Source organism: Eptesicus fuscus, chromosome 12 (genome assembly GCF_027574615.1).
Source record: "Eptesicus fuscus isolate TK198812 chromosome 12, DD_ASM_mEF_20220401, whole genome shotgun sequence".
NCBI lineage: Eukaryota > Metazoa > Chordata > Mammalia > Chiroptera > Vespertilionidae > Eptesicus > Eptesicus fuscus.
This window is the reverse complement of record NC_072484.1, coordinates 67,926,052-67,944,818: the sequence shown is the minus strand read 5'-3', so window position 1 is coordinate 67,944,818 and position 18,767 is coordinate 67,926,052. Positions and strand designations below refer to the sequence as shown.

The window sequence follows — 18,767 nt, the reverse complement described above, 5'->3', positions numbered from 1 at the left end:
GGAAGCAAGCAGCGGGAGCCAGTTCCTCTCCATCACGTCCTAACTGGTGGGCACGCCCATTTAGCCACCCATTCGTTAAATATTTACACTCGCCTACTGCCTGCCTGGCCTGGTGTGAATGCTGCAGACACAGACGAGACCCTGCCCTGGTAGAAGGCATTGCTTCCTGGGGAAGAGAGATGGACTAAACACTCCCGAGAGTACATTAGAAATCACAACACATGCTCTATGGCATGAAGGAAAAACCGGGGTGCCGTAAGCTGTGACTTGGCTTGGGGTGACTCAGATGGGGAAGCGTCTGGCTAATTTGGTGAAGGCTTGGCTCTCCTGGGCATGGATGCCTGCCCTCCAGGCCAGCTTAGGGCCTGCCGACCCTGGAGGAGGGAGCCGGATGCAGCCCCCTGCACCCCCACCCCCAGTCTCTTTGAAAGCTGTCCCTTTACAACTGCCCTTTCCACCGAGGGATTCAGACACAAATTGTACTTTAAATTCAATATCGGTCATTAATATTTCATGATTACAAAACGTTAAAGATAATGTCAGGGAAGGAGCGTGGGCATGGGCGGAATGGAGAGGGGAGACGGCATACTAAGTGGCCTGGGAGTCTGGAGGTAATCCGGTGTGACAGGCGGCGCTCCCGCCCGCCCACGCCGCACTCTCCGAGGGGCTCGCGGAGCTCGGCCGCTGTGTATAAATATTTCCCCTCTGATCCTTGTCACCTTATGTTTGTTACACTCAGAGCGGGCGGGGCCCACGGTGACCCCTGAGCATCCCCTGCTTCTGTGGAAGTCAAATGGATGCTTCTGCCGAGGCGCAGGAGGGCAGACCCCTCGGCATTGCACCGGGCTCCCGCAGGCTGCCAGCACAGGCCTGGGGTGGAGCCCTGGCCCCACATGGACTTGCTCTGTGACCTTGGGGCCATTGCTGTTCTCCCCGCCCCGCTCCCCGCCGAACCTCTGCCAGGCACCAAGGAATTATGACTTGAGGGGCTATGGGTGAGAACTGGGCTCTGGAGTCAGACAGGCTGGGGCTGGAGATTTGGACAAATGGCTTCACCTCTCTGAGCCCGTGTCCTCATCCACACCCTGGGGACACAGCAGACTCGACACCTCCTCGGTGGGAAGACTCAGTGAGCACGTCACTGCACAGTGCCTGGCCCAGAGTCGGGGCTTCAGGGACGTGCATAGTCAAGGTCAATAGGTCCCACTAACTGAGCACTCAGGAAGCACTGGGCTAAGTTCTCTCCTTGCATTTCCCTGCTGAACGCCCCCTCCACCCCCCCAGCACTGTGCATTGGGAGCCATTCATTTCCCCACGGATTGATATCCTGGTGAGGGTTGGGCAGGGGTCATGGAATGCAGCTCGGAGGTGGGGGTGTCTCTAGCCCAGTGACCAGTCTTCCTCTTCCCCATGGTCAGTTGTTGGGGACTGGTGGGTGGGACGGGGCGGGCGCAGAGAGCAGCGAGTACCAGGGGAAGGGTGCCCACACAGCAATACTATGTTGGGAGCCGGGCAGACCTGGTCCAAATCCCAGCTCTGTCACTGCACATCCTTGGGCAAGTCTCCTAACCCTCTGAGCCTCAATTTTCCCAACAGTAAAATGGGTGCTGATCTGTGACTGATTATGATTCAGGAAAAGTAATTGCTAGAAAGCGACGAGTCCTGAATATGTATTAGGTAAACACTGTAAAATGTTTATGGGGGAGAGTCCCCCACATTCTTCCTCCGGTGGAGCGACAGCGATGCAGCCTTTATGTGCCGCTCTAGCTGCTCTCTGACAGGGACACACTGACCCCAGGAGGGGCTGTGCTGTGGTGGGCCGTCAAGTGGTGACGGCTGCTGGAGGAGATGTATTTGTGGGAAGGAGAGGAGGCATCTCGGTCCAGCAGCCTGGCCAGTCCCCTGGCTGCCCAGGGAGCAGGTTCAGGGAGGCAAAGGGGGGGAGCCGTCTTCCCCCCAGCCCAGCCGCCACTTCCTCTCCAGCCACCTTTGTTATCTGCCTTTCATGTGGTGGCAGAGTGGATTCAAAGGCTTGGGAGCAGCAGGCACTGAGGTTTGAGCCAGCTTTGTATTTTCTTTTAAACTGAAGTTGAAAGAGACGAAGGGAACTTCAGCCTAGGGACTTCCTCGGCCCCAGCCCTGGGATGGCTGGCGGGGCCTGCAAAGTGGGAGGGCAGCAGGGGGAGGAGGAGAAGGCAGGAGGGCTCACAGGGCCAGGAGGGGCTGGGGCCTAGGAGGGGCAGAGGGGAGTTGGAAAATCGGTCGCCTGAGGCTCAGAGACCGAGGATTCCTGTTGTCATGATTGCTGACTGGCGGCTCTGCTGGCTTCTGAGACCTTGAGAGCTGCCAGGGTGTGGGAGCTTGGAGAGCAGGTCCGCGCAGCCTCGTGTGGCTATGGCGGAGGCCTGCAGCTGCGCTCGCCCCTCTCCTGCGGCTCCGTGAATCCCTCTGCTCTTAGCTCCTCACCTCAATGGCCTTGCTTATCTGGACCCCATGTCTCAGGCCTCCCCCGCCTTTCTCTCCCAGTTCACACTCCTTCCCAGCTGCACCAAAGTGTGCCTGTGACACACACACACACACACACACACACACACACACACACACACGCTCTTCACTCTTCCAGAAGCTCAGGCCAAGCACCTGGGAGTCCTCCTTGACCTCTCTCCACCTCTTAGTTCCACATCACCCTGCAGCAGGTCCTGTTGGCTCTCTCTTCACCCTGCCTCTCAAAGCTGACCACTTCTCACCTCCTCCATAGCTCCTGCCCTGGGCCAGGCCACCGGCGTGTCGTCCTTGCACCATGGCATTTGGCTAGCGGAGTCCCTGCTTTCCATTCTCAATGCAGCAGTCAGAGGCTGCTGTCAGACTTCGTCCCTTCTCTGCTCAACTCTCCCCACCGACTCCCACCTCATTTGTAGGCCAAAGACCCTACAATGACGGACCACTCTGCGCCTCACTACACACTGGCCTCCGTGCTGACCCTCCAACAGGCCAAGCACACTGCCACCTCAGAGCGTTTGCACTGGCTGTGCCTTCTGCCGGAACACTCTTCCCTTAGATACCAGCATGACTCCTCAGTTTATTGAGGTCTCTACTGAAATGCCTCCTTCCCAGAGAGACCTTCTCTTAAGAGAAACAACATTTCCCTCCACCACCCTCCCCCCCCCGCCGCCTCCCCCTGCTTTATTCTCTCCCTTGACTTGATGTACACCTTTTCTCTCCATTTGTTCACAGGCTCGCTTTCCCCTATGAAGACAGAAGCCTGTCTGTGCTGTTCAGGGCTGTATTCTCGGCCTCTAAAACAGGGTTTGGTATGCAGTGGGTGCTCAATAAATGCTGAGGGAAGAAAACCAGCCTCAAGACTGGCCCTGCTATTTTGGCCTGAGATCCTTCCCACATTTCTCTGTTCCTGCCCATTGACTTAAAAATATATATATTTATTGATTTCAAAGAGGAAGGGAAAGGGGAGAGAGAAACATCAATGATGAGAGTCATTCATTGGCTACCTCCTGCATGCCCCCTACTGGGGATTGAGCCTGCAACCCGAGCATGTGACCTGACTGGGAATCAAACCATGACCTCCTGGTTCATAAGTCAACACTCAACAACTGAGCCACAGTGGCTGGGCCTGCCCACTGACTTTTGCCTTCCTCCCATCCTGCCATCTTTGCAGGGTTTCTTCCTCTTTGCCCCGCCTCAGCCCTGCCCCTCAGCCTTCACCCTTCTCTCCATACTGCCCCCTCCCTCCAGCTTACCTGCCTCCATGGCCAGCACCGTGATGTTGTGCCAGCCGGCGGTCTCACGGTCCAGTCCCTTGCCCGTCACGATGGCACCTGTGTCCGCATCGATATCAAAGATCTGGTCCAAATCTGAGTCTCGGTCAATGGCATACCTGATGGAGGCAGGGCGGGGCTGATTGAAGGTGCCCTGGCACCAGATGGAACCCGTGCCCATGTCCCTCACCCCACCCCACCCTATCGCAAAGAAGGACCCCTGCTTGGGAGACACGGGAGCAGAGCAAGCCTTTCCAATAGAGGAGGAGTGGAAAGGGTCTGGGTTTGCATCCCAGCTGCCCTGGGCAACTGCTGTGTGACCACAGGCAGCCCTCAGCGTTTGAGCCTCAGTCTCTTCGGGTGGGTAACTGGGCTAACGGGTGTTGCAAGGGCTGGAAGGAGGCAGAGTCCCTGACAGAGAGGTAACACTCGCTGGATATACGATTCTTACCTTTCTATAAGCAGGGACCCTGGAATTGGGCTTGAGAAGGGGGAGCTGTTTATGGGGCAGGGGGAGCAGAGGGTACAAAGGTAGGTGGTGAGAATTATTCAGGAAATGGAAAATGATGCCAAATGGTTAGAACCGGGAAGGAGGAGAGTTAGGCACCAGAACACGCAGGGCACAGGATTCAGAGGTTGGACAGGGACTGGGGGCCAAGAGGAGTTCTGAGCAGGGAAAAGGGGTGGGCTCTGGCGTCAGGAGGCTCTCTCTGGCTGCCTGGGCCTGGAAGCCCCAGATCAGGGACTTGGGCGAGTGATGCTGTAGCTGGTGGGTCTGGGGGAACAGCCGCTGGCTGCCCTCCCCTCCCGCCCCCCGCCCTGCCTGCACAGCATGCAGGAACTAATCTGCGGCTTTCAGCTGCCCAGTGAAAAAGCCCTTTGTTCTGCCTTCTTCCCGGGCCTTTGTGTGGCGGCTCCAGGCCTGAAAGGCCCGTGTCCAACACATGTCTCGGGCGGCAGCCCAGAGAGGCCCCGCCAGCGCTGGCTGACGCTTCCTGAGCTGATAACGCAGGCGGGGTGCCGCCAGGCTGCGTGGCCCACAAAGGCCTCGAATGCCAAGCAAGGGCTCTTTGTGCGGCAGGACAAAGCAGCTCGGTGGGCAGGGTTCAGCCCGAGGCTCTGGCCCTCCCTGACAGGAGAAGAGGGGCCCTTTCCCCACCTCCCAGAGTGGGAAACCAAGGCCCAGGGGGGTGAGGCCACCAGAAACACCCTGCCGGGGGCCCAAAGCTCTGACATGACCCTTCAATGGGGCCTTGGCTGCATTACCGAAGTTCTATGGGCCTCAGTTTCCTCATCTGCTGAATGGGGATAATGACACCCAGTGGGACTGCACAGGTCTGAGAGGAGCCCACTGCTACTTACTCTATCTGTGTGACCTCGGACAAGTCACTGGGCCTCCTCGGTCTCTATGTGCTTGACTGGAAAAGGGTGTGACTAATACCTCCCACTGGTGTGGATTGTAGGAGGTGATTCACAGAACTGGGCATAGGTGACAGCCCTTATTAAAAACAATTAATTAATCCTCACCTGAGGATATGCTTAATTTTTAGAGAGAGGGGTAAGGGGAGGGAGAGAGAGAGAGAGAGGAGACACATAGATTAGTTGCTTTCTGTACTGGGCCCCAACCAGGGGTCGAACCTGCAACCTAGGTACATGTCCTGACTGGGAGTTGAACCAGCAACCTTTCATCACGTCTATGTGACGATGCTCCAACCGACGGAGCCACACCGGCCAGCGCTAGTCTTTTCATAGTTCCTGTGGTACTGGAGGTGAAGGCTTGTGGGAGACTGAAGGGCTGTGCACATGGCCGTAGTGGGCAGTTTAGCCAGTCTCCTGAGTCCCATTTAGTGCCTTTCCCATCCCTAAACGGCTAAGCCAACACCGGCCTTGCCCCTGACCAGCCTCGGTCCTCGTGGGTGAGTGTGTGTGGGAAGGTTCAAATAGTTTGTAGCTTGCTTTTCCTCTAGCCACCCCTCCATTCATTCCTTTACGCCCAACCACGAACCGAGTGCCTTCTCTGTGCTGCTCTGTGCTGGGCCCTGGGGATGAAGGGGCACACGAGACCAATGAGGTCGCGCCTGGCATCCCGTAAGGCTGGTAGGATCTCCCTGTTTTGCAGATGAAGACACTGAGGCTCAGAGAGGAAACCTGCCAAGCGTAAGACTGCCAGGTATGGTTAGGAAGGCTGTGTCCCGACAAAGGTGCCAGGCGAAGGGGGAAAGTGGGGTGAAGTCCAGCCAGTGTCCTGCTTGCCAAGTCACGTGTCCTCGCCCAGGGAGCATCTTCTCAAAGGTGCCGTACGGGCTAGGGATGACCCTGTCCAAGGTCGCACAGGGACTGTCCCAGCATTGGAATTCGTACCCGAATTTGGGCCTCTAGACCCAGAGCTCCTTCTAGTGTCCCCCATCCAAAGCTGCAGCATGTGGAGTCCCAGGTCCCTCTGCCCCAGCCTGGCCCCGTCACATGTTTGCATCCTGAGGAGGTAGGACCAGACTCTGCGTGTGGGCTCAGCTGGAAGGAACGATGGAGACCCCTCCTGGATTTTCAGGCAGGAGAACAGAGTCCAGGGGAGGGCCAGGGGAATGACACACCTGGGGCTCCTGATGGGGGGTCAGGGCTGGGCATGAGGCAGGGCTGGTGGGAGGATGCCCACTGCCTCCTTCTTGCTTCTCCTCGCCTCTCCTTTCTGCTCACTCGCTCCTCTTTTCCCCTCTTCCAATCCTCCTCCCCTCCCCAGCTTTTCTCTTTTGTTCCTTCCCAGAGGGGAAGGGAGGGGGGGCTGGAATCTAAGTGGAGGCAGCTGTTCCCAAGGCCAAGGGGGAGGGCCGCTATTAACCAGCTAAAGGCTGGGGGCTGCAGGTCACTGTGGTTGGCCGGGCCCAGGTGGTTTTGTTCCAGCTCAGGGAGCCAGCGGAGTGAGTGGGAGGGTAGGGGGATGGGCACAGCGTGTGGCAAGGAGTGTGGCCTGACAAGCGTGGGGGCAGGGTGGGCGGGCAGAGGCTGGTGTGCCACACGTGCAGGGGCACGCGTTGTGTGTCTGGTCTGCGTGGTGGGTGGAAAGTGTGTGTGTGACTTGCCTAGGTGAGTGGTGTGCGTGTCTGTGTGTGTGAGATACTGAGTTACAGTGGGAAGAGCAAAGGTTTAAGAAGCGGCTGCTCAGCCCTGAGTCAGGATCCAGGCCCAGGTTGACCCAGGTAAGTCGCTTCCTCCTTTGAGCCTAATTTTCAGCAAAATAGAGATGATAATCCTACCTGGCCAGTTGGGAGGATTAAATGTCGAGCTGGAGTTCCAGGAAAATTACTTCGTGAGTGAGAATTATTGTTATTCTAATTTTTATTCAGAAATGTCTGGCAAGGGGTACACAGAAGTCCCTCCAACCAGCGTGTGGTCTGCGTGTTGGGACTGGGAGACGCCATGTATGGACGTTGGAGTATTGCCAAGTGGCCTGAGAAGATAGGGGGCCCCAGTGGGTCTAGAAGATTCTGTTCAAATCTCACTATCCTGCTTCCCGTTGGTCAGCCAGGACCCGGAGAGCAGGAAGGGGAACCGGAGCAGGCGGGGGTGGGAGAGTGCAGTGAGAGAATGTGGCATGTCAGCTAGGGAGTGCGTGCGCGCACACGTGTGCAAGGGAGGCCTGTGGGGGGGGGGGAGGGGGCAGGAGTGCAGATCTGGCGCCCACCTGCCTGGGTTTGAAACCTAGCTGTGTGACCTTGGGCAAGTCATTTCACCTCTCTCTTCTTCAGTTTCCTCCTCTTGGAGATGGAGATGGTGATAATGATGATGGTACCCACTTCACAGGCTGGTTGTGAGATTAGGCAAGTAGCTACCAATAAAACACATAACAGCAGCGGGCGCCTGCCACGTCACGTACCAACGGGCTCTTCGTTTTATTTGCCAAGCAAGACTTGGTGCCAGGCCTGTGTAAAGGCTTTATGTGTTAAGCTCCTCAAATCCTCCCAGGCACTGTCATCACCCCCATTCTACAGACGAGGAAACTGAGGCTCGGAGAAGCCAGGGTTCTAGCCCTGGGGCAAAAGGGCTGGTCAGTGGCAGAGTCAAGTTCCTAGGCCAGGTCTGTCCAGAGCCCCAGGTCTAGGAGACCCTCCTTAGGGCCACCCAGGTACACCTGCCAGCGCCCACATGCCACAAACAGGTTGCCCAGGTTAGGGTGGGGAGGTGGGGAGGGTACTGCTTCCTGGCTTGGGTGCGCATGCAGGCAAGGACACCACATACATATGTGCATAGATAGATAGCGCACACAGACATAATAAACATGAAAGTCTGCAGGTTCTGGTGTGTACAGCCTTCCCGGTGCGCCTGCGTGTGGGCTCATGTACATACACACGCAGCAGGCTGAACCATGCAGACCCTACCTGGGCTACAAGCGGGGGGCACTCTTTAGCTATGAGAGGGCTGCCTCCCCAAATCAAGGGATTTCTCTCTGCTCACTCCATCCTGTCTGTGACTCTTTCCCTCTCGCCCCATCACCCTTAAGGCACACATTCAAAGCCTACACACGATGCCTAGACATTGGTATGTGGTTAGTACTGGTAGCAGAATGAAGGGGAGAAAGTGTCCAGGCCACCAAGAAAAAATGGTCATACCCAAACCCATAACCCTCCCTCCAGCCCTGGAGCACCAAGCACAGCACCTGGAACCTAGCAGACATTAAATACCATTCTTCGAATAAGTCACTGAGGCAGGGACCATCACAAAGCCCGTTTCAGAGATGGGAAAACAGGCTGGGAGCGGGCGCAGTGATTTCCCCACGATTCTACAACTGAACTGGGATCCAAACCAGGTCTTCGTGATCCCACAGCCCACGCACGTTCTGCCGCACCCACTGTGGAGTGCTGGGAGCGCATCAGCGTTCTCTCCCTCGGGACCGGTGTGGGCTTCCTGTTTTTGATGTTCAAAGGAGACTCCCGCGGCTGGGCTGATAAACGGACAGTCTATCTGCAGGGCTGCCTGTTCCAGAGTTGGGCCCATCTGAACATTTTCCTTCCTCCATCGAAAGCTTTATCCAAGACTGCCCACCGCCTAAGGCAGTGGTCGGCAAACTCATTAGTCCACAGAGCCAAATATCAACAGTACAACGACTGAAATTTCTTTTGAGAGCCAAATTTTTAAAACTTCACTATATAGGTAGGTACATTGCTATTAACTTAATTAGGGTACTCCTAAGCTGGCCTTTGCTAAAAACTCACGGGGCCAAAGAGCCGCATGTGGCTCGCGAGCCGCAGTTTGCTGACCACGGGCCTAGGGATAAAGTCCCACTCCTTCACCTGACATCAAGATCCTTCACAGCCTGTCCCTCTGTCCGCATCTCCCAACCCCTCTCACGTGAGCTCATCTAGCGGATCTTCCTGCTCCTGAACTTAACCTCCTGGCTCCATGGTTCTGTCCCTACCCCCTGGCCCTCACCATCACTCCACCCCGCAGTGCCCTCTTCCGATTCCAACTTCATCCTTTTGGGCCCTGTGGGGCCACCTGGGGGAAGCCTGTGTTCACATCTCTCCTTGGTGCAAGAGAACTCGCCCCTCCTTGGAGCTCTTTAGTCCTCAGACCCCTGTCTCAGCCCAAACCCACTCAGACTTAGAGCACCGCATTCATATACGTGGCAGCCCAGTCTTCCCGTTGACCCATGTCTGACTCATCTCTGTGCCTCATGCCCTGGGGAAGGCACGGCACAAGTTTGGCCACTGCGTTAACCACAGAGAGAGGAACAAGCCAGGGGAAATGGCAGGAGGCTGGACTCAAGAAGGGACAATCGTGGGTTAAAGCCCGTTCCTTTCCCTTTCAAGATGAGTGACACTGGATGAGTCACTTCTCCTCTCTGACCTTCAGTTCCTTCATCTGTAAAACGAGTAAAATGGATTCTGCAGCACAAATGCAACCCTATATGGCATCTCCCACTCCCCAGTGCAGGGACTCAGAGAAACCATTCTGTACACATGCAGTTCTGCATTTCCCAGGCACCTACTGTGCTGGGCCAAACCTCCCAGGACACCACTTCATGTCTTCATTTCCAGGAACCCGATGCTTGTTCCTGCCTCAGGACCTTTGCACTTGCGCTCTCCCACATCTTTGCATAGTTGGCTCTCTTTACCATATGATCTCAGCGCATTTATCAACTCCTTGACAAGTCAATCCAAAGTAACTCCCTGTGGCCTGCAAACCCCCTAGCCTACTACTCTGTTTATTTTCTTCAAAGCTCTTATAAGCAATGATCCCACGTAATCACTTGTTGACTGTCTCCACCCAGGAGAAGGCAGGGATAGGGTCTTGTCATCACCATTTCTGCATTTCCTGGAATAATGCTGGATATGACTCAATTCATAGGTGTTGGCTGAATCCATGACCCTAGGAACTAGGGAGCTGGGACGTAAGCCAGGCCCTCGGTAGCACCTGTGGCCTCTGAGGACCCGTCTCTGTCTCCCCAGCCTCTCACGGGCCTCCTTTTCCACGTCTGTCTCTACAGACTGGGCACCCTCTCCAGCTCTGCCCTTGGTTGAGTCATGTCGGTGGTGTCCCCAGGCCTGGCTCAGGGCCTGGCACGGAGGAGGAGTTGGGTAAATGTTTGTGGTGTTAAATTGGGCCTGTCTCAAGGTTCTCACCGCCTCCACATCTGAGGAGCCCCAGGGAAGGGGCCAGAAGGAGAGATGAAAGAAAGGTTTCAAAGTTGGCCCTTTCAGTGCTGATAAAAGCAGGAGGGAAGGGAGGGGCGGGAGGAGGGAGATGACTGAGGTACAGAGAGCGATATTGGAGAGGAGGGGAGCAGGCGGGCTGGAGCACTGACCTGGGGGGCAAGGAGTCGGCTCCTACTCCTGGCTCTTAACTCACTGTGAGAGCCAGGGAAGCCTCCTCCTCTCTCTGGGCCTCCATTTCCTGGCAAATGGCGATAATGCCCCTCCCACCTGCCCCAAGGTCTGGGGCCCAGCCAGAGGCTGAGGGGGAGGTTGAAAGACTGTGCCAACAGCCTGGGTAGAAGGGCGGTGGAGGAGTTCAAAGGCAGGACAGTTTTGGCCACAAGAAAGGTACAGCCAGCCCAGGGACAGAGTCTGAGCTCCTCAGCCTGCCCTGGAGGCCCGTCAGGTTTTACCTTCGCTGCCTCACTCCTCAGTCCACGGTAGCTATCTATCACAGCCCGCTCTTCCCCAGGCACACACCCCTCCTCTGCCTCCACACATCTGCACACGCTGTTCCTCTGCCTGGAACGCTCGTCCCCTGGTGTTTATATCTGACCAGACCCAGCTACTCAGCCCAGCTCAATCCCTGCCGCCTCGGGGACTCGGTTCCAGAGCCCTGAGGGTACCTCCCAGTCTGGGAGCCCCTGGGCAGTTAGTGGGATGGTGTCTGTCCTCCCCTGGGGCTGCCACAGAAGGCTGCACAGGTTGCGTGTGCACCGTCCAACTCCAAGGCAGCCATTCACACAGATGACGAGGGCATGTTACCCATCTGGATTCGTGTCAGACTGACTTCCCTCCCCACTCTCTCCAGTGCTCAGCGCAGAGCTGGGCATATGGTGGGCTCAGAGGTCATTCACGGACTGTGTACAAGGGCTGTAGGGAGGACGCAGGGGGCTCCAGAAACTCTCTCTCATCTGTCTAATGGTCGCCATTCCCTCCACCCTTGACTTCCTCCACTGGATCAGTTTCTTCTACAATCCTTTCCCCTTTCTAGTCCATCTGACCTTCTTCCAACCAAAGCCACAGCCAGGGGCTCCCCAACCCCAGTCTCCCCTCCCCTCTCCCCTCCTGTCTCCATCCCTGCTCTGCCTCTCTCTCGACCTGTGTCTGTTTCTATCTTGCCAGGGAGTTCCCTCCGTCTCTCTCAGCTACTCTTGTCCTCTTTCTACTGGCTCTCCTCTCTCTCAGACCTCTTCCTCTCATTGTTCACCTTCCCACATCTCCACGAGTGTCTCTCTCTTTGTCTCTTTCCTCAGTCTGTCTGTTTTTACGTTTCGCCCACTCAGCACACATTCAGTGTGTGCCCACTGGGTGCTGGGCCTCGGGCAGCACCCTGAGGATACAGTGGTGAACACACAGGCATACATCCTCACCCTCATGGAGCTTATCTTCTCATGGGAGAGACAAACAAAATAATTAGAAAACAGGTGGTGTGTTAGGTGGTGAAGAAGGCGAATGAAGACCATGGAAAATGAGGAAAGGCGATCTGAAGGGTTGGGGTTGGGGATTGAGGTGGGGCTGAAACTTTAACAAGGGAGGTCAGGGGAAGCCTCCCTGAGAAGGCCTCGCTCTTGAGCAAAGACCTGGAGGAAGTGAGAGGACCAGTCATGGCCGTGTTAAGGTGAAAACATTCCGGGCAGAGGGATCAGCAGTTGCAAAGGCCCTGAGGTAGAGGGAGCTTGGTGTGTTTGCGGGGCCGTGAGGAGGCCAGCGTGGAGGAGCAGAGTGAGCCAGGGGAAGGAGGCTTGTGTGTGTGTGTGTGTGGGGGGGGGGTGTCTGAGAGGTTTACCGCGAGGCCACATCCCACAGGGTCTGGAGGGCATTGTAAGGGCTTGTTCTGATTCTGAGCCTCAGAGGTGAGGGCGTGGGGCAGAGGAGGGCCATGCTCTGATTTACATCTGAGCTGTGTCAATCTGGCCCTGTGCCGATTCTAGATTCCAGAGGGGTGAGGGCCGGAGCAGGGAGACCCGCAGGCAACTGTGACAATAATCCTGGCAAGAGGAAGAGGTGCCAGGCTCAGGGGTAGCGAGGGGGGTGAGGGGGGGGGTGAGAAGTAGTCAGATTCTGGATGTTTTTAAAGTGGAGATGACAGAGTCGGCTGATGGCTTGGAGGGCGATGTGAAAGACTGGAGTTGAGGGTGTCGCCAGCGTTTTTGATGGAACTGGAAGAAAGGAGTGGGTTTTTTGTTGTTGTTAGTTTTTCCCTGGGAGCAGCCGAGAGCTCAGTTCCCAACTGGAGTCTGCGGTGTCTAGGGGGGGATCCAGGGAGCTGCTGAGAGGGAGAGGTGGGGCAAGGCCGTGGAGCTGGGAGTCAGGGGCAGCTCCACTTGGTCCTGAGTCCCTTGCCTATCTGTGACCGACCTCACAGGGCTTCCTCTGTCTCCGAACTCCAGCTGTGCCCCTCTCTCTCCCCGCTCCCGTCCAGCGCGCCTCCTTCCCTCCCGGCCCGGCCCCCCTCCCACGCGGCCCACGAGTGCAGGGGCGGTGGCTGGAGAGCAGGCAGCAGGCGTGGCCCCGGGCGGGGGTCTCACCGGACGGGCCGGTTGGCGGCGTCGGGGTCCCGCGCAGTCACCACGCCGACCAGGGAGCCCACCTGCGCGTCCTCCTGCACCTCCAGGAGGCCGGAGGGCGGCCGGAACTCGGGGGGCTCGTCCACGTCGGTCACCGTCACGCGCACGATCGCCTGGTCGCGGAAGGTGCCCAGGTCAGCGAAGCGGGGATCCACGAACTTGTTGAGGGCCTCCAGGACCACCGTGTGCACCGGCTGGGACTCGAAGTCCAGGCGCTGGAGGAGGAAGGAAGCGGTGGGCCAGTGAGAGGGTGGGGTCCGCTGGCGCCCTGACTGACCCGGAGGCACCCCCCTCCCCCAGCCCCCGCCCCCGCAGGTGGACGCAGCGGGCCGTGTGCAGACCCACGCTCTCTGGCTACAGGTCCCTGCAGGACCCTCTTGCCTAGGGACACACAGCCACTCAGGGCTAAACTGTACTAACATCCTCACTTTCACGACTCAGCACAGTATGTTGGGGCATTTCATTTACTTATTAATTTACAAAGCACCTACTGTGTGCCAGTGCTCTAAACATATTAACTTATCTCATTTTACAACACCCCTAGAGGCTTGCATTGTTCTCTCATTTCACACATGAAGAAATGGAGGTCCAGAAGTCTGTAGCTTGCCCAAGGTCACGGAGGCAGTCACTGGCCGAGGCTGGATTCAAACCCAGGCAGTGCGGCTCCCCAGTCCTTACCCCACAAGAGGAAAGGGCGGTGGCTCTGCCGCTGCCCAGCTGTGTGTCTGTGGGCATATGTTTAGCCTCTCTGAGCCTCAGGTGGGAGGATTAGATGCCATAGTCCCTGGTACATAGGCGGCAGCAGCTAATGCGAGTTGAGCCGGCTAAGCCAGGCTGCCTTAGAGCTTTCCCGGAGATCTGGCTAAGCCCGCACTGAGCCCCGCTTCTCATCGGGAGTGCTGATGGGTGACCCTCTGATGAATGAGCTCTGTGGCTGTGTTGGCTCTGGCCTTCTAAAAGACGATGCCTCACAGCAGCGGTTTTCCACCGCTGTGCCGCAAGAATTTTTAAAGCCGGCAATACCTGACTGTTTAGTCAGGGGCACTGACCTCTTTTCCCTTAGATTGTCAAAGAAAAACATGACAAGAGCCAACACAAGCCGTCCGGTGTGAATGAATTAAGATTATACCTATCTTTTTGTCAGATCGGCAAAAATTGTAATATGTTGTGTGGTGCGCCGCAGAATTTTAGTAATTAGTTTATGTGTGCCATGAGATGAAAAAGGTGGAAAATCGCTGCCTTACAGCAAAGAGAAATTGCAATGGTGGGAAGAGAAACTGCAATGGGGCGGCTGCAGGCACCTCAGTTGCGTGGTGGGGGAGCTCTCCGAGTACAAGGGTGACCTTCCTGGAGATTAGCCTTGTGTGTAGGGACCCGCCTTTCCTCTCAGAACCTCCCACCCCCACCTTTTCCAGCAGCAAAAATTGTCACCTCCTTCCTCCCTCCTTCCTGTTGCCTGGGAAATCAGGATGCAGGGAGGCAGGCAGTGGCCTGGCCTGGGAGTGAGCGATGGGTTCTGGAGCCAGGTCATCAATCAGGCAGGGCTCCGCTCCCTGAGCCAGCACTGACTCCACAGGGACACCTTAGGCGCCAGTGCTGGAGCTGGTGGGAGGGGCCCTGAGTAGGGTACGGGGGAGCAGGGTACGGGGGAGCAGCACTGGGGGTGAGAGCCAGCAAGTGATATGCTGAAGCCCCAAGGCTGGGGATGGAGCCTGATTCTACTGCTCTGTGATCCTGTGCCTCTCTGGGCCTCCAATTCCCCATCTGTGAAATGGGCTCATCTTACAGTGAGGATACTCACTGTACAGTGAGATCAGAAGACTGAAAACCACACGGTGTTTAAAAGGGTGGACTCTGGAGCCACACTGCCTGGGCCCACATCCCTCCTCTGCTCTGCAAGATGCATGACCTTGGATGCACATGACGGAACTCCTCAGGGCCTATGAAACGGACAATAATAGTACCTGAGAGAGATATTGTAGGGATGGAATGAGTTAATACATGGAAAGCAGGGGAAGGGTGCCTGGCACATTGTAAACATTTCATCGTAAATACCCGCTATCATATTATTATCCTCTGGGAAGTAGTTGAAGAAACTGGCCGCTTTCTCCATGTTCAAGGTTGGCTGGAGAGTGGGTCTGAATGAACGTATTGAGCGAGTGAAGGGTTGTCAGGGGCAGATGTTTCTGTGGGTCCCAGAAGGCAAAGCCCAGGTTGACAGGAATAGATTTAGGGAGACAGGTTCTGGCTAATGGGAGGAGGAAGAGCTGGACAACAACAGGGAGTGAGCGTCCTGTCCCTGAAGGTGTACAAAGGTCTGCCACCATCCAAGAGCCAGTGCGGGGGATTTAGACCTCCTGCGGGAGAGCAGGGCTGGAGTGGACAGTCTCAAAGGCCTGCACAAGCCTGCGTTGCCACGCCCATGACCATGCCTTGGAAAATGGATTTTGCTTCTTTGTTTGACCTTCCTCTTCCTCTAGGACTCACTGAGTGTATACTTTTGACTTCTGGTTTCTGGACAAGCCAATGGGAGAAGAAGACGGTTAGACTCGGGAAAGAGCTTGGAGTCACAAGACCTGGGTTCAAATCCCAGCTCTACCCCTTCTAGGTGGGACCTTGGACAAGCCCCTTTACCCCTCTGAGCCTGTTTTCTCACTTGCAAAATTGCACATTAATGATGTCTCCTTCAGCGAGAAAGGCCAGGATTAAAGGAAATGATGCAGGTAAAGGTCCTGGTGTGGACATGAAGTAGCACTTAGTAGTGATTAAAAGCACTGATTCAAATCTGGATTGAACCCTGGCCCTGACAACTAGCTGTGCAACCTTGGCCAAATCACTTAACCTTGCTGTGCCTCATTTTCTCATTTGTAAAATGGGAAGGAAACCATCAGCATTTTCCCAGGTTGGTCCTGGGTCTCTGTAAAGACCTGATCCCTGGAGTGGATTGGGGTGGGAGTATTTGGCTGTCAGCGGCCTCCCTGACTCCATCCCCTAGAGCAGGGGTGGGGAACCTTTTTCCTGCCAAGGGCCATTTGGATATTTATAACATCATCCTTGGGCCATACAAAATTATCAACTCAAAAAATCAGCCTGCTATGTTTAGTTAAACATTGAATGAACTCACCCCTAATGCCTTGGCAGGGCCAGGCCAAATGATTTCTCGGGCCTTATACAGCCTGCGGGCTAGACACTCCCCACCCCTGCCCTGCAGCCTGCCTCCCCCATCCCTCCTGGGGCAGCCGTACCTTCTGCACTACGATGATGGCCTCCTGAGTGTCGCTGTCCGTGGTGACCTTGAACACATGGCCACCGGTGCCGCTCTCCTCTTTGAGGTGGTAAGTCATGTCCGTGTTCTCACCCACGTCCGAGTCCTCGGCCTTCACGCGTCCCACGGCTGTGCCGATGGGGGCCGACTCCTTAATGCTGAACTGGTACATCTCTGTAGGGGATACGGCTGTGAGCAGGGATGGGGGCAGCTTCCACCAGCTCTAGGGGAGAGCAGGGGGGCCCAGATGGGCTCCAGGGAGGGCAATGTCTGCAAGGGGCTCCCAGGTTGGCCAGGAAGGTGCTGGCAGGGGCATGTCCTCTGCAGAAATGCAGGAGACAGTGCAAAGAGGAGGGTCCTCAATCGGACGCTGGGTTTGCTTGCTGATTAATTTGGGAATGTGCCTGCAGTTCTTTGGGCCTCAGCTTCCCCATCTGCCCAGTGAGGGTGAGAGAGGAGAACCATGGTCAAGGCTAAAGTTCTGGAGCCAGTCCTGGCTGTGTAGTCCTGAACCTTGAATCCCTCTTCTGTAGGATGGGAATAACAGTGTCTTCCTAACAGCATTGTGATCACGATTAACTTAGATGGCAATGCCTGCAAAATGCGTACTGCACTGCCTGGCACATGGTAGCTACTCAATAAATGGAACAAATTATATTAGAACAGTGAGGCTTTATGCTGGTTTTTCTGTTGACATTGATTTCTGCTTATTTATTGAGCAGCTATGATGTCCCCGATGCAGTTTTAGGCACTGGGGTTTACAGCAACAAATAAAACAGACCAACATCCCAGTTCTCACAGTGCTTTCCTCTTAATGGAAAGAGAAAGACACTAAACACATCAGCAAGACAGGCATGTGTCAGATGGTGATGGGTACGTAGGAGAAGAATGAAGCAGCGGGAGGGGATGGGAGGGCTGATGAGGGTGAGCGTGGATGTTTAAACAGGGTGATCAAGAAAGGCTTCACTGGGAAGATGACATTTTTGCAAAAGACCGAGCCGAGGAGATATTTGGGAAAGAGCATTCCAGACAGAGGAAACAGCAGGTGCAAAGGCCCTGAGGTGGGTGCAATGCCTGGGATGCTTGAAGAATGGCAAGATGACCATTGTGGCTACAGGAGCAAAGCAGATGGAAAACCAGAAGGAACGAGGTCAGATGGAATGCAAACAGCACCCTGACCTCTCCCCAGAGCTGAGGTGGAGGTGAGGGTGATCTGCTAAATGACGGGCCAGTGCAGATGAAGCAGGGGCTGTGGAGGTGGGCACTATCTCTTGAGGTCTCCACACAGGTCTGGATACCCCTCGTGTAAACTGGGTGCCTCTCATTCTCACACAGTAGCTGGTGGGTGGGGGGAGGAGGGGGCGGCTCTCTCTCTCTAAGACACAGCTGCCCATGCCACTTCCCTGCTTTAATCCCTCGCATAGCTCCCCACTGCCTCGGGATGGAGTTGTACAAGTCCCTTGGCTGGCCCCACTAGAAGGTTGCTGCTGGCTCCTGCTGACACCTGCAGCCTCATCCCCCTGCTTCCCCACCCCAACTCTAGCTTCAGCCAGGCGGCGGTCCTTGTAATTCCTTAAATATGACTTGCTCGGTCTCACCTCCGGGCATTCCACTCTGTATTCTCCTCCCTGCCTTTGCCTCTTCAATTCCCACTCTCCCTTTAGTCTCATAGAATGTTACCTCCTCCAGGGAACATTCCCAGACCTCCAGGTTCTGCTCCTATGTGCCCAGGCCCCCAAGCTTATCCCAGTGTAAGGGTTACCACATTTCCCTATTACTTATTACTCTCTGTTTATTCTCATATTTTTTTTCTCTCTCTCTTTCTCATCTCTCAGAAGGCAGGGACCACATCTCTTATTCATCAGGCATTCTCAGTACCTGGCAGAACACCAGACTGTCACATAAAAGAAATGTGTGAGTGACTAGTGAGTGAATGAATAAAAAGCAGCGTGAGTTACCAGTATTTACTCCCCAGATTAACACAAATGAAATAATCTGATAATACAAAGGGCTAGCGAGGATGTGGTACAACGGACACATGCATTTTTAAAAAAATATATTTTTATTGATTGATTTCAGAGAGGAAGGGAGAGGGAGAGAGAGATAGGAACATCAATGATAAGAGAGAATCATTGATTGACTGACTCCTGCACACCCCCTACTGGGGATTGAGCACGAAACCCAAACATGTGCCCTTGACTGGAATCGAACCTGGGACCCTTCAGTCAGCAGGCCGACACTCTATCCACTGAGCCAAAGCGGCGTTTCTTCATGGGGAAGAGAGTTTGGATTTATTTAGTAAAGTTGAAGATGAGCATATCTCATGAGCCAGCTATTCTGCTCCTCTGTAGATTCACTGAGCCATGTGTGCAAAATGGCATTATGAGCTGTGCAACAATGTTCCAAGCAGCATCCTCCATAACAGCCTCAAACGGAAAACATCCCCAATGTCCATCAGCAGTAGAGCAGC

General features: G+C 55.4%; 1 protein-coding gene across 1 annotated transcript in view; it reads right to left on the bottom strand.

The window, feature by feature from the left end:
• Positions 1-18,767, bottom strand: part of CDH22 (cadherin 22) — a 68,325-nt gene that overhangs the window by 16,563 nt on the left and 32,995 nt on the right. The window contains exons 5-7 of the mRNA XM_008158992.3: positions 16,278-16,471; positions 12,994-13,247; positions 3,756-3,892 (exon numbers count right to left, since the gene is read on the bottom strand). Coding sequence (XP_008157214.2) covers positions 3,756-3,892; positions 12,994-13,247; positions 16,278-16,471 — 585 coding nt within the window. The remainder of the gene's footprint in view (positions 1-3,755; positions 3,893-12,993; positions 13,248-16,277; positions 16,472-18,767) is intronic.